The sequence below is a fragment of the Terrapene carolina genome, unplaced genomic scaffold, assembly GCF_002925995.2.
Source record: "Terrapene carolina triunguis isolate 2854851 unplaced genomic scaffold, T_m_triunguis-2.0 Scaffold26, whole genome shotgun sequence".
Lineage (NCBI taxonomy): Eukaryota > Metazoa > Chordata > Testudines > Emydidae > Terrapene > Terrapene triunguis.
Window position 1 is genome coordinate 3,670,271 of NW_020664377.1, and position 20,888 is coordinate 3,691,158.

Consider the following 20,888-nt stretch of genomic DNA (forward strand, 5'->3'; position numbering starts at 1 on the left):
CTAATTTGTATGCAAATACCTGTGCCGTATCCCTGAATGTTAAAGGAAGTACAAAAAGACCCCCATCAAGGTTTGATTTTCATCTTTAATATGCTCATGATTTTTTGTTACTTAATACTTCTGTAAAAAGTTATTACAGATTTATAGATTATTGCAGTGATTTCTAAGGAAGATTGTCAGCCCTGCGGCTGAAGCTACACATTGTATACATTATTAGTCACTGGCACTATTTACTACAGCATGAAGGACAATACCTTTTAAATAAAGATAAAACAACATTTAACTGGAAAACTATCAGATTGAAAATGGAGCTTTCCTTCTTATATTACTGTAACATAGCTATATCCCACAAATTACATTTTAAAAATGGTATTTTCTGAATGGTCACAGAATAAAAAAGTCATGATGAAAATTAACCAGTTTTGTCCAGAAATGCTATTATGAGCACACTGCAGTTTTTCAGCAAATCTTATGCCAAGCGTCAGAAGGCAAAAGCCTAAAACATAAAAGCTTCCAATTTGTCTGGCTAGTCCATTCTCCTTGCTCTGGAGTGATCAGTGACCCACACTGCTTTGCTTTAAGACAGTGCACTGATCACTACTACTGTTCTTTGTTGTGGTTGATGCCATCAGGAAGACAAAATTCAGGTCCTTAAGATGCAAGTCCTAACAAAAAGCCTCCAACAAATCCACTGGATACTACTATATTCTGTTTGATAAATTCTGTTGACTGAAAAAGAAAATAGTTTTTAGTGATCTGTGCAAAAACCATTACACCTAATGGGAACATTCCGTATTTTTATCATGATTAACCAAGAACAGAGGTTTGTACTATTTTCAATAAACTTAATTTTTCAAAACTTGTTAGTTTAGCAGATATAGCACATGCTGGAATCAGGTATAGTGCACGCAGACTCTGCAAACTTTAACAATGCGCCTCATTTTTGACTTCTAGCAATGTTCTTATGCCAATACTGGCCTTTTTCTGTGCAGAAACTCTGCACTGTACGCTTCTTTTGTAAAAATGTGAGAGCTACGGTAAGACCACTAAACTCATTTCAGTTTTAACCAGACACAGGGAATTAATTATAATTAGATTAATTATAATCTCAAGGTCACTTCTTTCTGATCCACACTTTTGTAACCTTTAATCCCGTAAATCATATACCATAGGAAAGCATTGTACTATATCAACAGATGTTTGGATATAAGTAGCAACACAATATAAACTGTGTGTTATGACAGGTATGCAAAATAAATGTGATTTACATCTTTACTATGATGTAATAGCCATTTTGTAAAACAAAAACGTTCGATATTTCAAACAATGGGAGTAGTCTACAATTTTAAAATCAAAGCCATTTGAACATGATTTAATTCCTCCCTGGTCCACTCCTCAGCCTGTCAAAAAAGACTGATTAAATTACATCTGATTTAGAGAGCTGTATACTAAGTTTTAGACTGGAATTAAAATTATAAAAACAATTTGGCAACCGAGGAATAATGCTATATAGGTTATGTTGGAGACACCAACATCTTTAACTACAGAGACACCAGTGTGGGCATTGCTATGATTTTCTTCAGCATAACAAAAATCAGACTTCAAGACAAGTAGTCAGAAAATTAGATACATATGTGTTTCAAGTGTGAAAAAAAAAAAGCCCATACATCTCCTGGCAAAAAAGACTCACTTTTTCTAATATTCTGTTGGTAAAGGGAAGTCCTCAAACGAGAAACTATTCCTAAAACTAAATGGGCCTTAGCTATACTAGAAGAGTGTTGGTAGTTTCTCTTCAATGCATCAACAATATGCACACCACAGACACATTTTGGAGAGGGACACTCGCTAAACTGGTTCAAGGAATGAGGTGGACAACTCCATGCAATCTAAAGCATAGTTCCCATTACCTGTGCATAAGCAAACTCATTCCTCATTTTAAAGTCAATATGAAAACACTTAGGGTTAATTACTTTTAGTACAGTTCTTCAAGAGCAATTATTTTAGAGATTCTCTGCACTTGTTTGGTTAAGAGTATAGCAGAGAACAGTAAAGCCTTGTAGATGGATGTTTGCACCTCCTCCTGTTACCCAGATGTGGCAAGAAGCTCAAAGATTACTAACACCCATGGATTTAATACCAGCTCCAAAATGTTTTTACTTCATTCAAAAGGGGAAAAGGGTAACTTTTTTCAAAATCATAATTTTGAGCTGCACCACCACCACCAAAAAGCAACTTTATTTTACTCAAGTAAAGTGATAAGCAACCAATATTTTGCTAGGTTAACTGGCCTTACAGCAGGATACAAATTCCCAGAACTGGCACATGGCTGTTGTACCTCTCTATTTTATGAAGACAATCCCTGAAGCCTGATCAGCATAAGGCAAGTAATTGCTATGGTCTGGCATGAGAACAAAAAAATCTCACCTGGAAGTGAACATTAGTATAACAAATAGGTACTGGGCTTTCCTGCAGGACTTCTAACATTTATTAAAACACAGAAATATGTTCTGTTGATGAGATTGTGTAAGTCTTCCCTAAGAAGCGGGACTATGCTCCTGAAATTTTGCACATGCCGTCTAGAATATTAGTTATCAGGCATAACTATGACCAAATGCAGTGGAAGGCCAGAAACCTCAATCAATGTAATCTTAACCAAAATGAAACAGCACACAATTCAGAACAATTTATTTTTTAAAAACATCTTACCTCTTCAATGAGGGTGTTGATTTCAGGTGCTGCCCTGTTCGCACGTTTTTTTATCTGTCTTTTTGCTTTGTTTACATCTTTTTCAACTCTCTTCCAGTCAACCTGCACATACCCACTATGACTGGCAATCTAGGGCAATTAAAAAAATATTAAATAAGAACAATTACACTAACCAATATAACATCCAAAGAGTCAAATCACAAGATGTTTATGTCTACCCAATTTTAAAAACTGTTGTGGGCTTGCTTTTTCTAGAGAAAGACAAACGGAAGTTCAAGTACTTTAACTGCAGATGCTACAGATATTGTGTTTTACCATGCCAGAGATTATTTCTGTAATAAATCAAAAATATACTTTGAAAAAGAACTGGCAAGGTTCAATAGATTCTTGTTTTTTTCACCCCTTTTCTACTTTTTATTTTATACCATGCTTGAGATTAATTTACAGGTTAACATTTACAGGTCAATTTATATACTCATTTATTACTGTTTTACTTGCAGCAAAATAGAAACTGAAAGCACTTTTATCAAAGGACTAAAATACAGCTTTGTTTCATTTTAGTTTCTTTCAGCATCACTGCTGAAATTTTAATTTAGGACAGGACGCTCAGGGACTTTGTTATCTAAACCTCACACGGAAATAGAGAACTATCCTCTTGTCTTTAGTATTATAAACTGTTCAGCATAATAAGAACCTAATACTACAGGACTCTAGCCCTCTCCACACCACTAAGCCCCAAATAAATGGTATATGTATCAGTGAATAACATGAACCACTTCTACCATAATGCCCACAAGATATTAGACAACTAATTATGGGCAAATAGAGGAGCAGTTGCAGACAAGTTCATCCTAACTTGAAAAAACAATGCCCAGAGGGCAAAAAAAATCCCACATTTTTTACTATGAAGGTTTTATCCCCTTCCCCCATATTTTTGTTATTAGGCCCTGAACCTGTAAACACTTAAGCAGCTGTGTATCTTGACACACACATAAACAGTCTCATTGAAGTCAATGGGACTACTCACATGAGTAAAGTAATGCATATTTAAGTGGCTGTAGGGCCATAGATTGCAAAATTTTTAGGGCAGAGACTGCATTTTCCTATAAGAGTGGAGAACACCTATCACATTGTGGACAATGACTTACTACAAATAATTCCGCATAACACCACAATTATTCAAGGAAGGAAAATCAAGACTACAAAGATCTGCAGTTGTCTTTTAAATGTTGGGTAAATCAGTCTATATATCCATTAAAAATATATATTATCCATAAACTTTATAGTTAAGTTTTGTTTTTATATGAACCCAAAATCTGAGATTCATCTAGTGAGTAAGTCATACAATGGAACCCGGTTCACAATCTTAAGTATGGGGCCAGGAATAACTCCTCCATAATGTCTTGAACTTAAACACCAAATTTTGATTTGCAGTCACTGGGTTCTGCTGAAGCCATTAACTCAAAAGAATCTGCTTAGCTAGATTACCTCGCTGCAGTTACTCACATGGGCTGTGCAAACCTTTGTTATGGAATACAATAAAGAGAATGCAGAAGTAGATCGAATAGGAAGAGTACACTAAAGAACCAACTTCTCCAACAGCAAGTTTCACCCATATTAGACCAACCAACCTGAAGAAGGGCTTGTTACCGTTAGATAACATTCAGTTAGTTTTACAACAGACAATGCTTAAAAGTTTACCCTGTTCCAGATTTATAAATCTGATACTTAAACGGGCAGCATTACCCATCACACACGTGTACACTTTAACAAGGTGTTTAAAGACACTAACTTTATCATACAGGAGTTAACAAATGAACTAAAAGAAACAGAGAAGTAAATCTTCCTTTTGAAGAGTTAAACTCCAGGGATTAGATCCTCAGCTAGTGTCAACTGACACAGTGCCATTAAAAAAAATATTTTTTAGAGAGAGAGAGAGAGAGAGAGAGAGAGAGAGAGAGAATATTTTTTTTAATAGCACTGTCAGTTGACACTAGCTGAGGATCTAATCCCTGGAGTTTAACTCTTCAAACTCTTCATTAGGTCTGACAAGTTTTAGTAGAAATATTTTTGGCCAGATCCTTAGCGTGTGTAAACTAGAGTAGTTCCATTGAGAGAGAGAGAGAGAGAGATATCTCAATGGAACTACTCTAGTTTACACACGCTAAGGATCTGGCCAAAAATATTTCTACTAAAACTTGTCAGACCTAATGCATTTGCTTAAAGACAAATTTCCAATATAAAAATTCTATTTGCTTTGGCAGTTCTGTTGAATGCCCCTCTCAAATGGGGCACAAAACTGTCAAGTCGGATATTCAACACAAGAATTTGAGGAACTCTCACCTTTTTATCCTCTCCCACCCCCGTAGCATGTTGCCCTCTCCCAACTTCATTGAGATGTCCCGGCATGCATCCTGCCACAATATCATAGCTATCACAGAACACCAGTAGAGTATGTAGCCAGACCAGAATAGGCCAGGTAAATCCTAGTGTTATTTTTGCACCTTGTATGGTTTTCAAATGTTCCATTTGTTACAGAATTATTTAAGTGAAGACTTGAATCCATCAATGGTGTTCTAAATTGAATGAGTCCAAATATGGAAGAGAAAGAATAAATGACTTACTATAAATAAAGCTTTTTATGATTAAATAATGGCTAACAGAAGATTGACTCAAACACAGACCTTAGTCTAACAGGAGCAAAAAGCAGTAAAAACATTTTGCCACTAAACTGAACATATATGACTTATATACACAAGTAAAGGGGCATGCGCCGTCAACATCCTCAGATGCCCCAGGAACCTCTCAGACTCTCACTGCTGAGTGGCAACTTTGCATGATTTATTTACACTTCCTTCACCAATACAGTCCCATGTAGCAAGATTAGATACAGTGATTCTCTAGCTTTAGTCCTTTCCTGCAGGGCCAGGAAGGAACAAAGGTCTCCCTTCCTTGAGATCTTTGCACACATTGGGCTTAGCTAACCCTGGTTACTCCCTCTCTATAGTTCCTTCCTATGCCCCCCTCCTACTAGTGGACAAATTGGCTCACCCAGCCTGATCAGCCAATTAGCTGATTGATGCCTGAAGTGATCAGAGTGTTGGCTCACTTACTAGCTCACAGCACTCTGCCACAAGAAACAGATCTCTCAAGTGACAAGGTGCTTTTAAAAAAACAAAACCACCAAAGTTGCTTTTCAGAGGGGAACCACATTTTAAGGATTTGGCATGTTTCTCCATAGTTCTCCCTACTATAAGGAACCAGTTAATCTAAAGGCTATAAAAGGAAAGATGTTACGTTTGTTATGAGAAATGAATTATTTTTATTAGTTATTTTTATTTTTCCAGTGCCTATCTATTATAGCGGACTTGAACTGGCCTTGTATCAGGCACATTAGGAGAATTTAATCCTTGTTTAAAAAATGATACACAATTAATCAAATTAAATTGTTCAAAATATCAAACTTCCATGTGATTTGATGAGGATAATAAGGTCTTGACTTATAAAAGCCATGTTAACGGATTATTTTCCTTCTCTCTCCTCACCCCTACAAGACTACTTTTTAATAGGATTGGTTGTAATATTGCTAATTGAACTAGCCTGTTTTCAGAATTTGATTTATCTGCTACCCGTGAGAAACTAACCACATAATATATTTTGTTTTTAGTTTCCAACTAGATCCCTTGAAATCAATTTAATATACACTAAAAAGAAGTTAGAAGGTTTTTCTTGAATTTCAAAAACTACACAAATAGGACTCTACTTGAGTACACTTCCCAACAAATGGGCCCCCTTCTTGTTCCAGTGGATTCCTCTGGTATCTGTAACTTCTCAACATTTTGCATTAACGAAACTTGCAACTTCAACGAAACTTAAAAAAAAAAAAGTTAATTTCTAGTCACCTGCTGAAAACCCTTCTACCTGTTCAATGAATGCATTCAGCATATATTCTTGAATTAAAGTGAATTTACACTGTGTATTTACAGATGATTTTTAAAAGAAAAAACTTTAAAGACTATAGAAATGTAATTAGACTACCATACAATTTGACTAATCTTTACTATGCAAAGTACCTAGAATTAAATGACTAAGACATTTACTTCTATCAGAATATGATCTGAATCAATCAAAGATGGCGACAACTGAACCTAAATGTACAACTGAGGTATAACAGTTCAACCCTGTCCAACCCTCCCCCCATAAGTTTCTTTATCAAATATTTTCCACAGAAAAGGCCAACACACACACAAAAAATCAAAATGTACATAAACAGATACAGCAAACCTGTTTTCCCCATTTGTATATAGGCTCATTAGTGATTTACAAGCTTTTTGTTTCTTTTTTTAATTCAAAATTTGTGTGACACAAATTGATAAGGCTAGCCAAGTGGCAGAATGTTGTACTGCTAAGCAGGAAAGCCAGTTCTGAAACACAAACCCATGCTCTTCGGGACAAATGGAATTTAAATATTGAAGTGCAATGAGCACTCCTAAACCCCCAGGTTGTGCCTACACGAAGAATTGAATCATTCCCAACTGATCCAGAGGTGTAATGCACTGGTTTAAGGCAAACAATTCAGTGTATCCATGCTAGTCAAATTGATTTGTGCACCATCTCCATATGTGGGTTATTCTAAATCACTTCAGTCAATTGTCTGAAATGGGCCATCTTGATTATCACTACAGAAGTTTTTTTCTCCTGCTGATAATAGCTCACCTTAATCAATTAGCCTCTTAAAGTTGGTAGGGCAACTCCCACCTTTTCATATTCTCTGTATGTATATATATCTTCTTACTATATGTTCCATTCTATGCATCTGATGAAGTGGGCTATAGCCCACGAAAGCTTATGCTCAAATAAATTTGTTAGTCTCTAAGGTGCCACAAGTACTCCTAACAATAAACTAGACACCTAGACTATGATTGAATTAGACTCCTTTGACACTTAGGTACCTTTGAGATTCCATCCCCCTGTTAACAGAAAATAAAGACTGCTTACATTCCTTGATCTCTGCAACCACAATTTTATAATCAATTTGCTAAGTCTGGCAATATCAACTCAAAAATAGTATTTCAATTTCTGCATTATGTTTTCATTCTTTCAGCTCACTTGAAACTACTTTTATTTAAAAACATTTGATTATTCCTTTCTGTTATATTTCTGATCAATAGCTTTAAGAAACTGTACGTAAAACTAAGTAAAAATATACCAGCACAGCAGCAGTATTTTTCTATTAATTGGCAAGGCTAATATAAGAAATAGATATGGAACCCACCTTCCCCTTCCCAACCCAAGTATAAGCCAGTAGCTGAGTTTTGTCCATATAATTCAATTATAACACAGTCCCTAAATATTAAAATATGAAATTCTATATACCTGAAGTAGAAGAAATCCACCACCTACTGCAGTTGCTGCAAGTTTTCCAACTTTCTGGAACAAAAATCCTGCACACCTTAGAAGACCCAAAAAAACAACATTCCAATAAAGTTAAGATTGTCTGGCCCACAATGCCATTTTTCAGAGTTTTCATATTAAACCCTACTAAAATTTTGGATTCCTAAAATGACAGTTTCACTTTCCTATTTCTTACTCTGCAGCCTGCAAGTTATGAGAAATTATAGATTTATGTAATACAAACACTTTTTGGTGATGTATATCAAGCACAAGTCTAGATCAGTTATCAACTAATGGTTATTTGATGTCCTCTGGGAAGTGAGTTGGTGGCTTCAGGCCTTGTCTACACAAAATAATTTAATTAAATTGCACCACTTTAACTGGTACAATCAGTTAAAGCATTACAACCCCCTTAGTGCAAACAGTTATATCAGTATAAAGGGGCCTTTATAGGTATATCTATTCTGGTAGGGAAGGAGAAATAAGCTATACTGGTTAAAGAGACTTTTGTACCAATATAACTGCATCCACAGTAGGGGCTATACCGATTTAACTATTTCAGTAAAAAAATAAACACCCCCCCCAACAAAATAGTTAAGCCAGCACAAAAAATTGCATGTAGACAAGGTCTTAGTCTATTTTCGAGTGGAGAAAAGCTTCCATTCTATTTCACATTCTTGTTGGCAGACTCTGAGATGAGTCCACCGCCTTGTCAGTTCTAGCACAGGCATGTGCATGCCAGGACTGAGGTATTTTTCTAGGGCTGTTAGAAACAGGTTTCACTACCACTCCACAAACTGCACCTGTTTTGTAGAAAAAGTACTTCAATTTCTAGACTCCTCGATTTGGCACTTTTCATGATTTTGGCACTAAACTCCCATTACACTTTGTTCTAAAAACTCCAAAGGCTTTTGTACATTTATCTATTATTTATAAAAACTATAGGGAGACACAAACAGGTTAAAAATCATATTGAAACTACTAATTCCCCAACTCTATTATTAAACACCTCATATTATTTAAACAATTTTAAAATAATAATGGTCTTTTCACCATTTATGCTTTTTTGTTTGTTTTTACACTTCACTCAGCTTGTACAATAGAGATTAATTCCACTTTCATTTAGCCCGTTCTACTTTCAGGTTCTCATGTGTTTGCATTTTAAACATAATAGCATTGTTTAAATCCAAAAATATCTGTTTTCATTAACTTAAAAAGTGTTGTAATATAATATTAATGTTTAATATTAGAACTTAAGTTAATACTTTGTACTTATGATTGTAAACTTTTTTTTAAAACAGAACACTCAGATGAAATATCTTTTTTAGCTAAAGTGATATAATACAACTTCACATTTCACTATCTGTAAGAAAAACCGTATAGAAGTTGTTCAATTTCAAGTGGCTTTTGCTGTTAAACAAAAAAGCACCTTCACCTAAAAAAATGTATTTGGGGCCCTTGACAAAGTCTGCCCCACATTTCTTCTGATCTGTTTTACATGCAAGTCTTATTCACAGTAACAAAACAAATAGGCCCTCATGTCTGTCTTATAACTAATAAAATATGCTACTCATTAGCAACACTAGCATTATATACAGTAATTTTCCATTTGTTTGTTAAAGAAATGATCTTAAGAGTTCTGTCACTTCTTCAAAGCTCTTTTGCAATAATTGGCAAGGGCTCTCTTTTATAATAGGCATGTTTTACTGACTGACACGAGGCAGTGCTTTTGAGGTTTGATCTAGTGCCAGTTCTTCCCTTATCTCTTGAATTTAGAGTTATTAATTAGGAAACCATGCAAGCTCAAACAGTTTATCACTTTGAATGATACAGAACAGTCAAGAATTTAAGAACAGTCAGATGCATGGCACAATAATCAAAAGTGATCCTCTCTCACCAGCCAGTCACTCCGCCCATTACAATCTGAGTGGCTACAGAATACTTTTCTACAATTGGTCCAGAATTTCGGCCAAACACACGATTCCACCAATGGTGACGCCTTGCATATTCTGTTAAATCCAATACTTCATAAGAATCATCATCACAGTCGGGCTCTTTAAAAAAATTAAAATAAAAATTACCATAGGTGATTCTCCTTTTAGTGAGTGTTCAAAGCAAATTATAAAAGAATTAGTTCTGAACTTCTCAATTGTGTAGTAAATTTATGCTTTAAGAGAACTAAAATGATTAATAAAACCACTGTAAGTAGTTCAATACAAAAGTCTCAGCCTTTTTTAAATTTTGAGGTAAATATAGGTCATCAAGCTAGTAAATTAAGAAGATAATACCATAGTTTTATGTGTGTATCACATTACTATCAGTTGCAATCAATACTTAATGGTCTTGACTCCTTAAAATGGAGGGCAAGTGACTCAAATAACAGAAACAGCAGCCTCAACAAGTTGGCACTGAACTTTCCTGTTACCAGGTAACCAATGGTAAGTAGCTGCAACTACAAACTGTTCACTTTAATACACAGGGGATAGAAACATCAAATAAGGATTATTTGTATTAGGCCTGGTCTAGACACAGTTTTTGTACTAGTATTATGATGGTTAAGGGTGTGATTATTTTTAACCCAAATAGTTAGTTTTACACCCCCTACTGTGGATGCCGCTGTACCAGTATAAAGGTGTATTACTTTTGTATAGTTTACTTCCCTTCTTGACCAGGGACACGTATACCAATATAAAGCACCTTTACATGGGTATAACTGTGTCCACGCTAGAGAGAACTATACCAGCTAATGGTGGTTCAACTTTTGTATTTAGACAAGCCTCAACGGGAAGAAAGCTATGGCAATTTCTTCATCCTCACCCCAACTCTGCAAAGTACCTTGTAAATTTAATCTCTTGGCTTTGAATAAGGTCCTAAATGGCAACGTCTATTCATTCCTCTCCTTTCTTGACTGTGCTAGGATTTCTGGGGGCATTTGTTGAATACTTGACATTTCGATGGCACATTTTATCTGAAGATCTGACCTTGCATTAAACACAGTTATGCCCTGTAGCCTTGACCCTCCCAAGCAGCCCGGCTGCAGGTGACCTAAGGGCTGTCCCCATCCCACAAGCGAGGAAGCGACGGGGGCCGCGCACAGAGTCCCAGGGACTCCGCCGCGGCAGCAAGGACGGAACCCAGGAGTTCTGGCCCCGAGCCCCGCCCGGCAGCTTCCACCCCGGGGGCAGCCGCTTCCCGGCAGGACGCGACGGCGCATCCCCGGAGCCGGGCGCTTCCTCCCAAGCCCCCTCCGCCCTGCAGCTACCAGGGGCCGCCCCCGCCAGGCCCCTCCCCCGGCCGCGGCACGGAGGCGCTCGGGGCAGCGAAGCTCCCACTAGGGGGCCCGACTGAGGCGGGAACGAGTCTCCCCGCGAGGGGACCAGGCCAGAGCCGCCCCCACGCGGGCCCGACAGCGGCGGCCGCGCCCACGGGCGACTCACTCACCCGAGGCGGAGCGAGGCCTCCGAGCCGCCATGTTAGCGACTGTTTACTTGGGGGGGCTGGAGCGAAGCAGCTCCGCCCACCGGCCGCTCTGCACCGCCACACGCCGCGCTCTATGCTCCCGCCGCTCCGCTCGGCCGAGCCGGAGGCAGGCGCAGAACGCTCCGCGAATAGCGGCGCCGGGCCTCGCCGCTGGCCGCCAGGGTGCAGGGATGACGTCACCGCCACCTCTGCCCCGGGGGGTTGTGGGGATTGTAGTTCTGCTGGCTGGTGTGGCGCGCGGAGTTCCTGGCAGTGGGCGCCTTGCGAGCCTCACCCTGTGCGCGGCCCGCAGCGCTGGGCCCAGTTACAAGCCCTCTCGCTCAACTCCTCCAGCAACAGCCAACAGCTGGGGGGTACCAGCCGCCATTTCCCAGCACGACCAGCCCCAGGCACTAACAAGCGATGGGGGCAGGCCCGGACCTCACGAGCCATGTCACACACGTTCGGGACTCCTTGTGTTCGCCCGCTGGCTTCTGCTCCCTCAGGGCAGCGGGTCCCACAGGGGGGCGGCAGGGCTAGGTGCCAACTTTGTAACCCCACAAAACCGAACACCCTGGCCCCGCCCATTCCCCGAGGCCCCGCCCATGCTCACTATGTTCCCCCTCCCTCCATGGCTCGCTCTCCCCCACCCTCACTCACTTTCGCTGGGGTGGGTCTGGGGATGAGGGGTTCAGAGTGCAGGAGGGGGCTCCAGGCTGGGGGTGGGGTGGGAGTAGGTGAGGACTCTAACTGGGGGTGCAAGCTCTGGGGTGGGGCCAGAAATGAGGGGTTCAGGGTACCGGAGGGGGCTGGAGCAGGGAGTTTGGGTGCAGGAGGGGGTGAGGGCTCCAGCTGGGGGTGAGGGGCTTGGGGTGCAGGAAGGGTAGAGGTAGAGACGCAGACACAATTTTCGCAGCTCCAGAAGCAAAACAATTCTGTTAGTTGCTGTTTTGATAAATAACCCTAAAAAGACAAAAATCAAACTTTTCATCTGTTTCTGGTGTTACTAGATTTGGAATGTTCATGCTGGAGGCAGTGTGGCCCAGGGGATAAAGTTGGAACTAAGATCAGGAACCCTGGTTTTAATCATGTCTCTGAGACTGACTCACTATATGACCTTGGACTAATAACTTAATAGTAGGGTTGTCGATTAATAGCAGTTAACTCATGCGATTAACTCAAAAAAAATTAATCGTGATTTAAAAAAGTAATTGAAATTAATCGCAGTTTTAATCACACTGTTAAGAGAATATCAATTGAAATTTATTAAATATTTTGTATTTTTAATACATTTTCATATATATCTTGTATTCTGTGTTGTAATTGAAATCAAAATGTATATTTTGATTACAAATATGTGCACTGTAAAAATGATAAACAGAAGAAAGAGTATAGTTCAATTCACCTCATACAAGCACTGTAGTGCAATCTCTTTGTCCTGAAAGTGCAACTTACAAATGTAGATTTTTTTTGTTACATAACTGCACTCAAAAACAAAACAATGTAAACTTCAGAGGCTACAAGTCCACTCAGTCCTACTTCTTGTTCAGCCAATGGCTAAGACAAACAAGTTTGTTTACATTTACAGGAGATAATGCCCTCTTCTTATTTACAATGTCATCAGAAAGTGAGAACAGGCATTTGCATAGCACTTTTGTAGCCAGCCTTGCAATGTATTTAAATGCCAGATATGCTAACCATTCGTATGCCCCTTCATGCTTTGGCCACCATTCCAGAGGACATGCTTCCATGCTGATGACACTCGTTAAAAAAATAATGCGTTAATTAAATTTGTGACTGAACTCCTTGGGGGAGAATTGTACGTCCCCTGCTCTGTTTTACCCACATTCTGCCATATATTTCATGTTGCGGCAGTCTCGGATGATGACCCAGCACATGTCATTCATTTTAAGAACACTTTCACTGCAGATTTGACAAAACGCAAAGAATGTACCAATGTGAGATTTGTAAAGATAGCTACAGAAGTCGACCCAAGGTTTAAGAATCTGAAGTGCCTTCCAAAATCTGAGAGGGATGAGGTAGAGCGCATGCTTTCATAAGTCTTAAAAGAGCAACACTCCGATGCTGAAACTACAGAACCCGAACCACCAAAAAAGAAAATCAGCCTTCTGCTGGTGACATATTACTCAGATAACGAAAATGAACATGCGTCGGTCCACACTGCTTTGGATGGTTTTTGGGCAGAAACCATCATCAACATGGATGTATGTCTCCTGGAATGGTGGTTGAAGCATGAGCATCTAGCACGTAAATATCTTGCGACACCGGCTACAATAGTGCCATGAGAACACTTGTTCTCACTTTCAGGTGACATTGTAAACAAGAAGCAGGCAGCATTATCTCTTGCAAATGTAAACAAACTAGTTTGTCTGAGCGATTGGCTGAACAAGAAGTAGGACTGCGTGGACTTGCAAGCTCTAAAGTTTTACATTGTTTTATTTTTGAATGCAGTATTTTTGTACATAATTCTACATATCAACTTTCATGATAAAGAGATTGCATTACAGTACTTGTATTATGTGAATTGAAAAATACATTTCTTTTGTCTTTTTACAGTGCAAACACTTGTAATGAAAAATCAATATAAAGTGAGCACCGTACACTTTGTATTCTGTGTTGTAATTTAAATCAATATATTTGAAATTGTAGAAAACATTCAAAAATATTTAAATAAATGGTATTCTATTATTGTTTAACAGTGTGATTAATCGTGATTAATTTTTTAAATCTCACGATTAATTTTTTTAATCGCTTGACAGCCCTACTTAATAGCTCAATTTCCTAACTATAAAATAAGAATAATTACCATGATGGACATGGAATTACTATGTAATAATCTAACAATATTGAGCTATAATAATTTTATGAACAACTTTACCTTCACCTCAGTGACTAGGTCCCATAATGTATACTAGGTTATAAGACTCTCCTGTATGTATGTATTGTTCTAGCTTAATAGACAGTGTGGGAAAAACAAGCAAGGAAGCAACACAATAACTGTAGATAAGCAACCTCTGAACAAACACTGGGGAGGCAATTCCAAAATGATGGCTTACTTCTAGGCCCCAAAGCAAAGTGACATAGCTTTTCTGCCAGTGCTGGAGAGGAAGAGATCAAGAGAACTCAAAATAGTTAAAAAGCCCTTCTCGGGGAGGGAGGAGGGTCATTTATCATCAGCAGTTCAGGGAGACAGGTTAACACAAAGAGATACCGTGGAAGGGGTCTAAAGAAGTGGGCCTTCCCCCAGATCCAGGGATTGGTAAGCCTTAGGAAAAGACAGGCAAGCATGTGGACTGTTTATTGTTTTAACATCTATTTTTCTGTGAAACATTTTAGTTCTAAAATATTTAGTTGCATGCTTCCACTCTGAGAAAGGTGATGGTTAGAGGATCCAAGAGGTGAGGGGAGGTGAAGTCAGAGCAGTGGTGGGCAGCTTGCGGGCTGCACGTGGCCTATCAGGGTAATCCGCTGGCTGGCTGCGAGATAGTTTGTTTACACTGACCGGCCATAGGCACGCACCACTTCCCACAACTCCCATTGGCCGGGAACGGTGAACCGTGGCCACTGGGAACTGCGGGCGGCCGTGCCTGCGGACGGTCACTGTAAACAAACTGTCTCGCGGCCTGCCAGAGGATTACCCTGATAGGTCACATGCAGCCCGTGGGCCGCAGGTTGCCCACCACTGAGTCAGACCGGGGAGAGGAGAGAGATGCAGTTAGCCCGGGAACTGTGACAATTACATTTATCCATCTTTGTAAAGTTCTTTGAGAACTACAGATGAAAAGTGCTCTATAAGGTCTAAGGATTATTATTGATCAGAGGATGACAAATTTATACTGTTTATAATGGGCAACATAAAGTTGTTGATTGCCATACATAGCACGGACATTGCACACTTATATACTTCCACTACCGTTGCAAAATTCACTACAGCAATTCTTTAAACATTCAGAAAAAGGAAATTCAGAGGCAAAGCTGTTACTCTGTCTTTAACTATCTCCCTCCTGCACCACAAAAGAGGGAGCTTTTTGTGTTGATTTGGTAAATTAAGGCACACCCTTGATATACCTGATATTATTTTAATTAAGTTTCTTTTTTATTACATTTCTACAGTCTCTGTATTGGTAACATGAAAGTAGTTGGCATGACTTTAATATAACATCAGGAACATTGTAGCAAAGTAAACACTGGGAAAGCAAAGCTGTTCAGGTATGATAACTTTTAAATATTGATTAAACAAAAATAATTAAACATTAGATCTAAATATTAAGAAGAGTAGAAACTTTGTATTTATTTATTTTTACACTCCTACTTTAGTCTCCAATGCTCCCTGTTACACAAGACACTTCTCATAAATAGCAATTTTAATTAAAAAACAACTTGGTATTTCATGTCAGTTTTTTATGTAGTGAGAAATATTTCAGCCCATGAAGTAAGCATTTAGAGGTCTCATTATCCCATCACTTGCGTATGCAACTTACACTGACTTCAGTAAGAAATATCTCTGTGCAGAAGACCTGATAATCAGGATCCAGAATGCCACACTGAGCAAAATGTCAGCCGCTTTTCTTAAGTTCATAAGAACCTATTTATTCTATGATTCTATACCTAGGGAGGTGATGGAATCTCCTTCCTTGGAGGTTTTTAAGGCCCGGCTTGACAAAGCCCTGGCTGAGATGATTTAGTTGGGAATTGGTCCTGCTTTGAGCAGGGGGTTGAACTAGATGACCTCCTGAGGTCCCTTCCAACTTATGATTCTATGTTTCTAACCTAAGAGCAGGAGTGAAAACATGTCATGGGTCCCCTAACTCATCAGATACTTTATAGCTTTTGGTTTGTCTGTTCAATACTCCAACCTAAGCCCCATAAAACTCCACTTGATAAAGGTTGGATTTATTTATGACAGCCCAGGACCTTTTTGATTTTTTTTCTGTTCAGACATAGAGACTTTTTGGAATGTATATGCCCTCCAGTAATCAAAAATTAGATTGTAAATTAGGAAAAAGCTGTTTTCTAATATATAGCATGTTGTTGGAAGAAAGAATTTACCATCCTTATGGTTAGTTTTTAAACTGACATGTTCTTAAGGAACAATGGGTTCAATGCTGTGCAGACTTTTCCTAAGCAGCCAGTTGTAGGCTACTGATCTGTCTCCCCACTCCAGGAAGGATGGACACTGCACCCAGAGTCTGGATCAGGCCTTTCTCCTCAAGACTTTATTTATTGGTGGCACCAGCAATCACCAGCAAAAACCCAAAAATAAATAGTTCAACATAAACCCAACAGATAAAACAGGTTCTTTCCCCTGACCCAGGGGCTTCCTTATCAGTGTCCCTGCTCTAGGCAGCTTCTCCTTAGTCCTCGTACAAGACATCTGCTTAGGAGTGTTTCTGCCACTCCAGGGCCTGCTACAGGAGCTCTCCATCCCTCAACTGAGGTCCTCCATTCTTTATGAGAATCAGGTATTCATCAGGCATTCATCCGCCCCTCGCAAACTATCAAGCTCCAGCAGAGCTGTGCCTCAGAATAAGGCTGGCTGACCCCAGATCTTCTGGCCCTTAAAGAAGCAGGTCACCTTGATACACTACAACTTGACACTGGCAATCTGGCTAACTGTAATGCAGTATCTGATCTTCCATTTGTGGTTCAGAAGGTTGTGGCAAGAAATCTCAGATGATGTAGATGCCTCAGGTCTCTTTGATCCTTGTCAATCTAGGTACAGAGCTGACTACAGCACAGAGACTTTGGTAGGTGATCTGCTAGTCATGAGTAAAGATCAGGTGTCTATGCTAATATTGTTAAGTCTATCGGCTGCCTTCAATATCATTGATCATGAGATGTTGACTTCATTGAGAATCCAGGCAGCAGTAGATGTGTGTACCTGCCCTTCATTGGCTTTGTTCCTTTCTCAGAGAAAGATCCCAGAGGATAGTTTTTCATTAGTATTTGCTTTTCTGTCTCAAGGGCTCTCATGTAGGGTTTTCACAGGACTCCATCTTGTCTTCCTTTCTTGTTCAGTGTGTGTGGTGCTGTTAGGAGAGTTGGTAAACAGACAAGGGCTGTGGTGTTTTCAGTATGCTGATGATGTCCCACTCTTTCTGTTTTATCTGACTCAACCAATGTCTTCAAATGCCTTACACGGTGTTTCATGCAGTGGTGTTGTAGCCATGTCTGTACCAGGATATTAGTGAGACAAGATGGGTGAGGTAATATCTTTTATTGGACCAACTTCTGTTGTTGAGTTTGGTAGAGATTGGATCATGAATAAGGGCTTCCTGGCTGAAATTTGATCTGGATAAGACAAAAATGAAGCTAGTAGGATGGGGAAGGCAACCAGATTATATAATCTCTACCCTGTTTGCCCCTTAATAGAAGTTATGTCCACTTTTTGTTGTTCAAATTCAAAATGTGAAGATGCTGTTGCATCCCTGATGCTGTTAGATCAGTGGTTTTCAACCTGTGGTCAGCGGATCCCTGGGGATCTTCAGACTATGTTTAAGATTTCCAAAGGGATCCACACATCCATTTGAAAATTTTTAGGGATCTGCAAATGAAAAAAGGTTGAAAACCACTGTGTTAGATGTATGCAGCTGCAGTGTCCGGAATGATTTTTTTCATCTGTCTGGCCAAAGGGTTGCATCCATTTCCATCAGAGGCAGAAAGATTGCTATGATTCAGACCATTTTAACATTGAGATTAGACCACTGCAAACCTCTCTACATGCAGCTACACCTTCAATCAGTTCAGAGTCTGAAGCTAGTGCAGAAGGCAGAGGTTTGCTTGTTAAATGGAGTTTGTCACAAACACATTGTCCATCACACCAACATCCAGAATTAGACCAAAGTATTACAGCCAGCCTTCGCTCCCAAAGTGAGAGCTGAGCGTCTGCTCTCCCTCCCATCCAGCCAGCAACTCTCCCTCTTTAGCTCCTACCTCAAAGCCTGACATCTGCTGCAGGTGCCATGGGACATGGCTGACTGGGCTCCCTAGCAGCCCATTAACCCTTTCTTGACTTGTGTGGAGTTTATACACCCCATCACATCCATGCATCATTTATCTAGGGATTAACTGCTTACAAGTTTCAAAACTACTTTTAGGGTGCAGGACACACCTCATCCACCCAAAACCTTAAAAGCAGGGAAATAACTTAAGGGAAAGACTTGTGCATTCCTTTCCACCTTCGTGCTGCCTCCATCACTCTTGATAACACAATCCAAAGGGTAAACAGGAAGACAATTACGGTGCAGTGATAGCTTTTACTTCCATCTCCAATTGATATACAAATGTAATGTGCCCCATCTTTGTCAAATTTTCACTCTAATACAAAACTTTAACAGTGACCTCATGTGCTTTTATATTAACAGATTTGCATGCCTGACTGTCACATGCTCCATGCATCTGGGAAGTTATTTTGGCTTAACACTGCTGAGGTCATTGTTAAGAAGTGTGTTGGAGTGCAAGTTTGATGAAGTTGGGAATATGTATAGCTTTGGGGTAACTGTTGGAGATGGAAGTGAAAGCTATCACTGCACCATAATTCAGGGCTGGAAGCAGACTGAAAAGTTGCTTGAGTTCTCTGACTCTCTTGGACAACCGAATAGCTTAGTAAAAGTTGGAGTGTTGAGCTAAATAAAGGAGTAGGCATTGGACATTCTCCAAAGAGTCTAAACAGACAGTGAGGGAACATCTCCAGGATGATCTAAGTCAACAAGAGGCTGTTGGTGAGTGTTCTTATTGAAATAGGTTTGTTTGTGGTTAATAAAATGAGTTCTCTTCTATGTGCAATGTGGTTTTACTTTTATTTTAATAATGTATTTTGTAATCCTTTGTGTTTCAGCTACATACTTAGATTGTAGCTTTTGTTTGACTTAAAAATAAAACTTGTTTTATCTTTTCCCCCATGATCTGGTGTCTGCTTTATTTTTATTATTTTAGCTAGATTGTGCTGGCACTCATCATGTTCTAAATGGGTTCCAAACATAGAGGAAGACACAGTTCTTACCCTGAAGAATGTAAAAGCAAAGAAACGGGTAACAATTTGTTTTTCCAGTTTTTAGAAAGGGTAAACAGGATGACCCGAGTAATTATAGGCCTGACATTCATCCTGGGCAAGATAATGGAGTGGCTGAAATGGGATGTGATTAATATAGAATTAAAGAGGATAATGTGATTAATGCAAATTGATATGAATTTATGAAAAATAGATCCTGTCAAACTAACTTTATCTCTTTTTGATGAGATAACAAGTTTGGTTGATAATGGTAGTAGTGCAGACTTAATATACTTAGACTTTGGTAAGGCATTTGACTTGGCATCGCACGACATCTTGATTAAAAAATGGAAAAATATAAAATTAACATGGCACACATTAAATGGATTAATAATTGGCTATTGGATAGGTCTTAAAAAGTAATTGTAAATGTACTACATCATTACAGAGGGGTCATTGAGACAACTCTTAGCCCTGAGGAAACGTACACAATATTATTTTTGTGGCAGTATATATCCTCTTTAATTTTATCCCCGAAGCTCAAATATCCTATTCCCTTGGTATGTTTGGCCTTTAAGTATGCAGGAGCTGTCTCTGACCCTGAAATTTTCGGGTATTAGAGTGATGGGTGTAAGAAGGAGACCTCCTTCTCTCTCTCTCGCTTGTAAACAGAATGCAGATAGTTACTTATGTAGAGAAGCAATGATCATAAATCAATCACACATACCATTTATACAGTTAACAGATGTCCTCATTAAGTTTATGTAGTATAAGTGTACTGAAACTATTCGTCGAAAACAAGAACAGTTTTGAATAACTTTTTAAACAACTAACAGTAATAGTGTAACAACTGGGCAGGGCAGATTTAAATCAATCCACAGGAGATAAGCAGAAAGGTCTCCAGAAGCCCCCTTTGAGAAGCAAAGAGCCAATATCATATAGTTTTCTACACTCTCAGACACTCATTTTTATTCCTGATACCCTGGACCGGAGTCTTAGTAATAAGGTTATTTTAGTTTCTCATAAGAAAAGGAAAACAATGGAGAATTCTAATCAGTAACACACTACTATTAAACAGCATATAAAGGGGAAATTGTTCATCTGAGTCATAGTTGGCAAAGGGAAAACCTTCAATAGCTACAAATACTTAGTCATTGTGAAAATTCACTGCAGCACCTGGCTGTTCTCAGGTCATCTCTAGCTTATGGGAAAGTTCCTGAAAAGCTTCTTCTGTAGCTCCCTTTATTTTGGCTGAAATAAAGCTCCACACACTTCCTCCAGGGATCTGAAAACATACACATGGCCAACACAGTCAACC

At 39.2% G+C, this 20,888-nt stretch overlaps 1 protein-coding gene across 1 annotated transcript; it reads right to left on the bottom strand.

Moving 5' to 3' along the window:
* Positions 1-378: 378 nt before the first annotated feature.
* LOC113406351 (FUN14 domain-containing protein 1) lies at positions 379-11,647 on the bottom strand. The gene is made up of 5 exons (XM_026650729.2): positions 11,542-11,647; positions 9,998-10,154; positions 8,083-8,158; positions 2,707-2,835; positions 379-729 (listed from the first exon to the last, which is right to left on the bottom strand). Exons 1-5 carry the CDS (start codon positions 11,570-11,572, stop codon positions 652-654), a joined length of 471 nt encoding a protein of 156 aa, XP_026506514.1. The 5' UTR covers positions 11,573-11,647; the 3' UTR covers positions 379-651.
* Between the last annotated feature and the right edge of the window lie 9,241 nt (positions 11,648-20,888).

Excerpts from the sequence above, each read along its gene's own strand:
- LOC113406351 (XM_026650729.2), bottom strand. The coding sequence starts at position 11,572 with ATGGCGGCTCGGAGGCCTCGCTCCGCCTCGG. Across the intron at positions 10,155-11,541 it reads GAGGCCTCGCTCCGCCTCGG|AGCCCGACTGTGATGATGAT; the intron begins GTGAGTGAGTCG and ends ATTTTTTTAAAG. Across the intron at positions 8,159-9,997 it reads ATGGGCGGAGTGACTGGCTG|GTGTGCAGGATTTTTGTTCC; the intron begins GTGAGAGAGGAT and ends GGGTCTTCTAAG.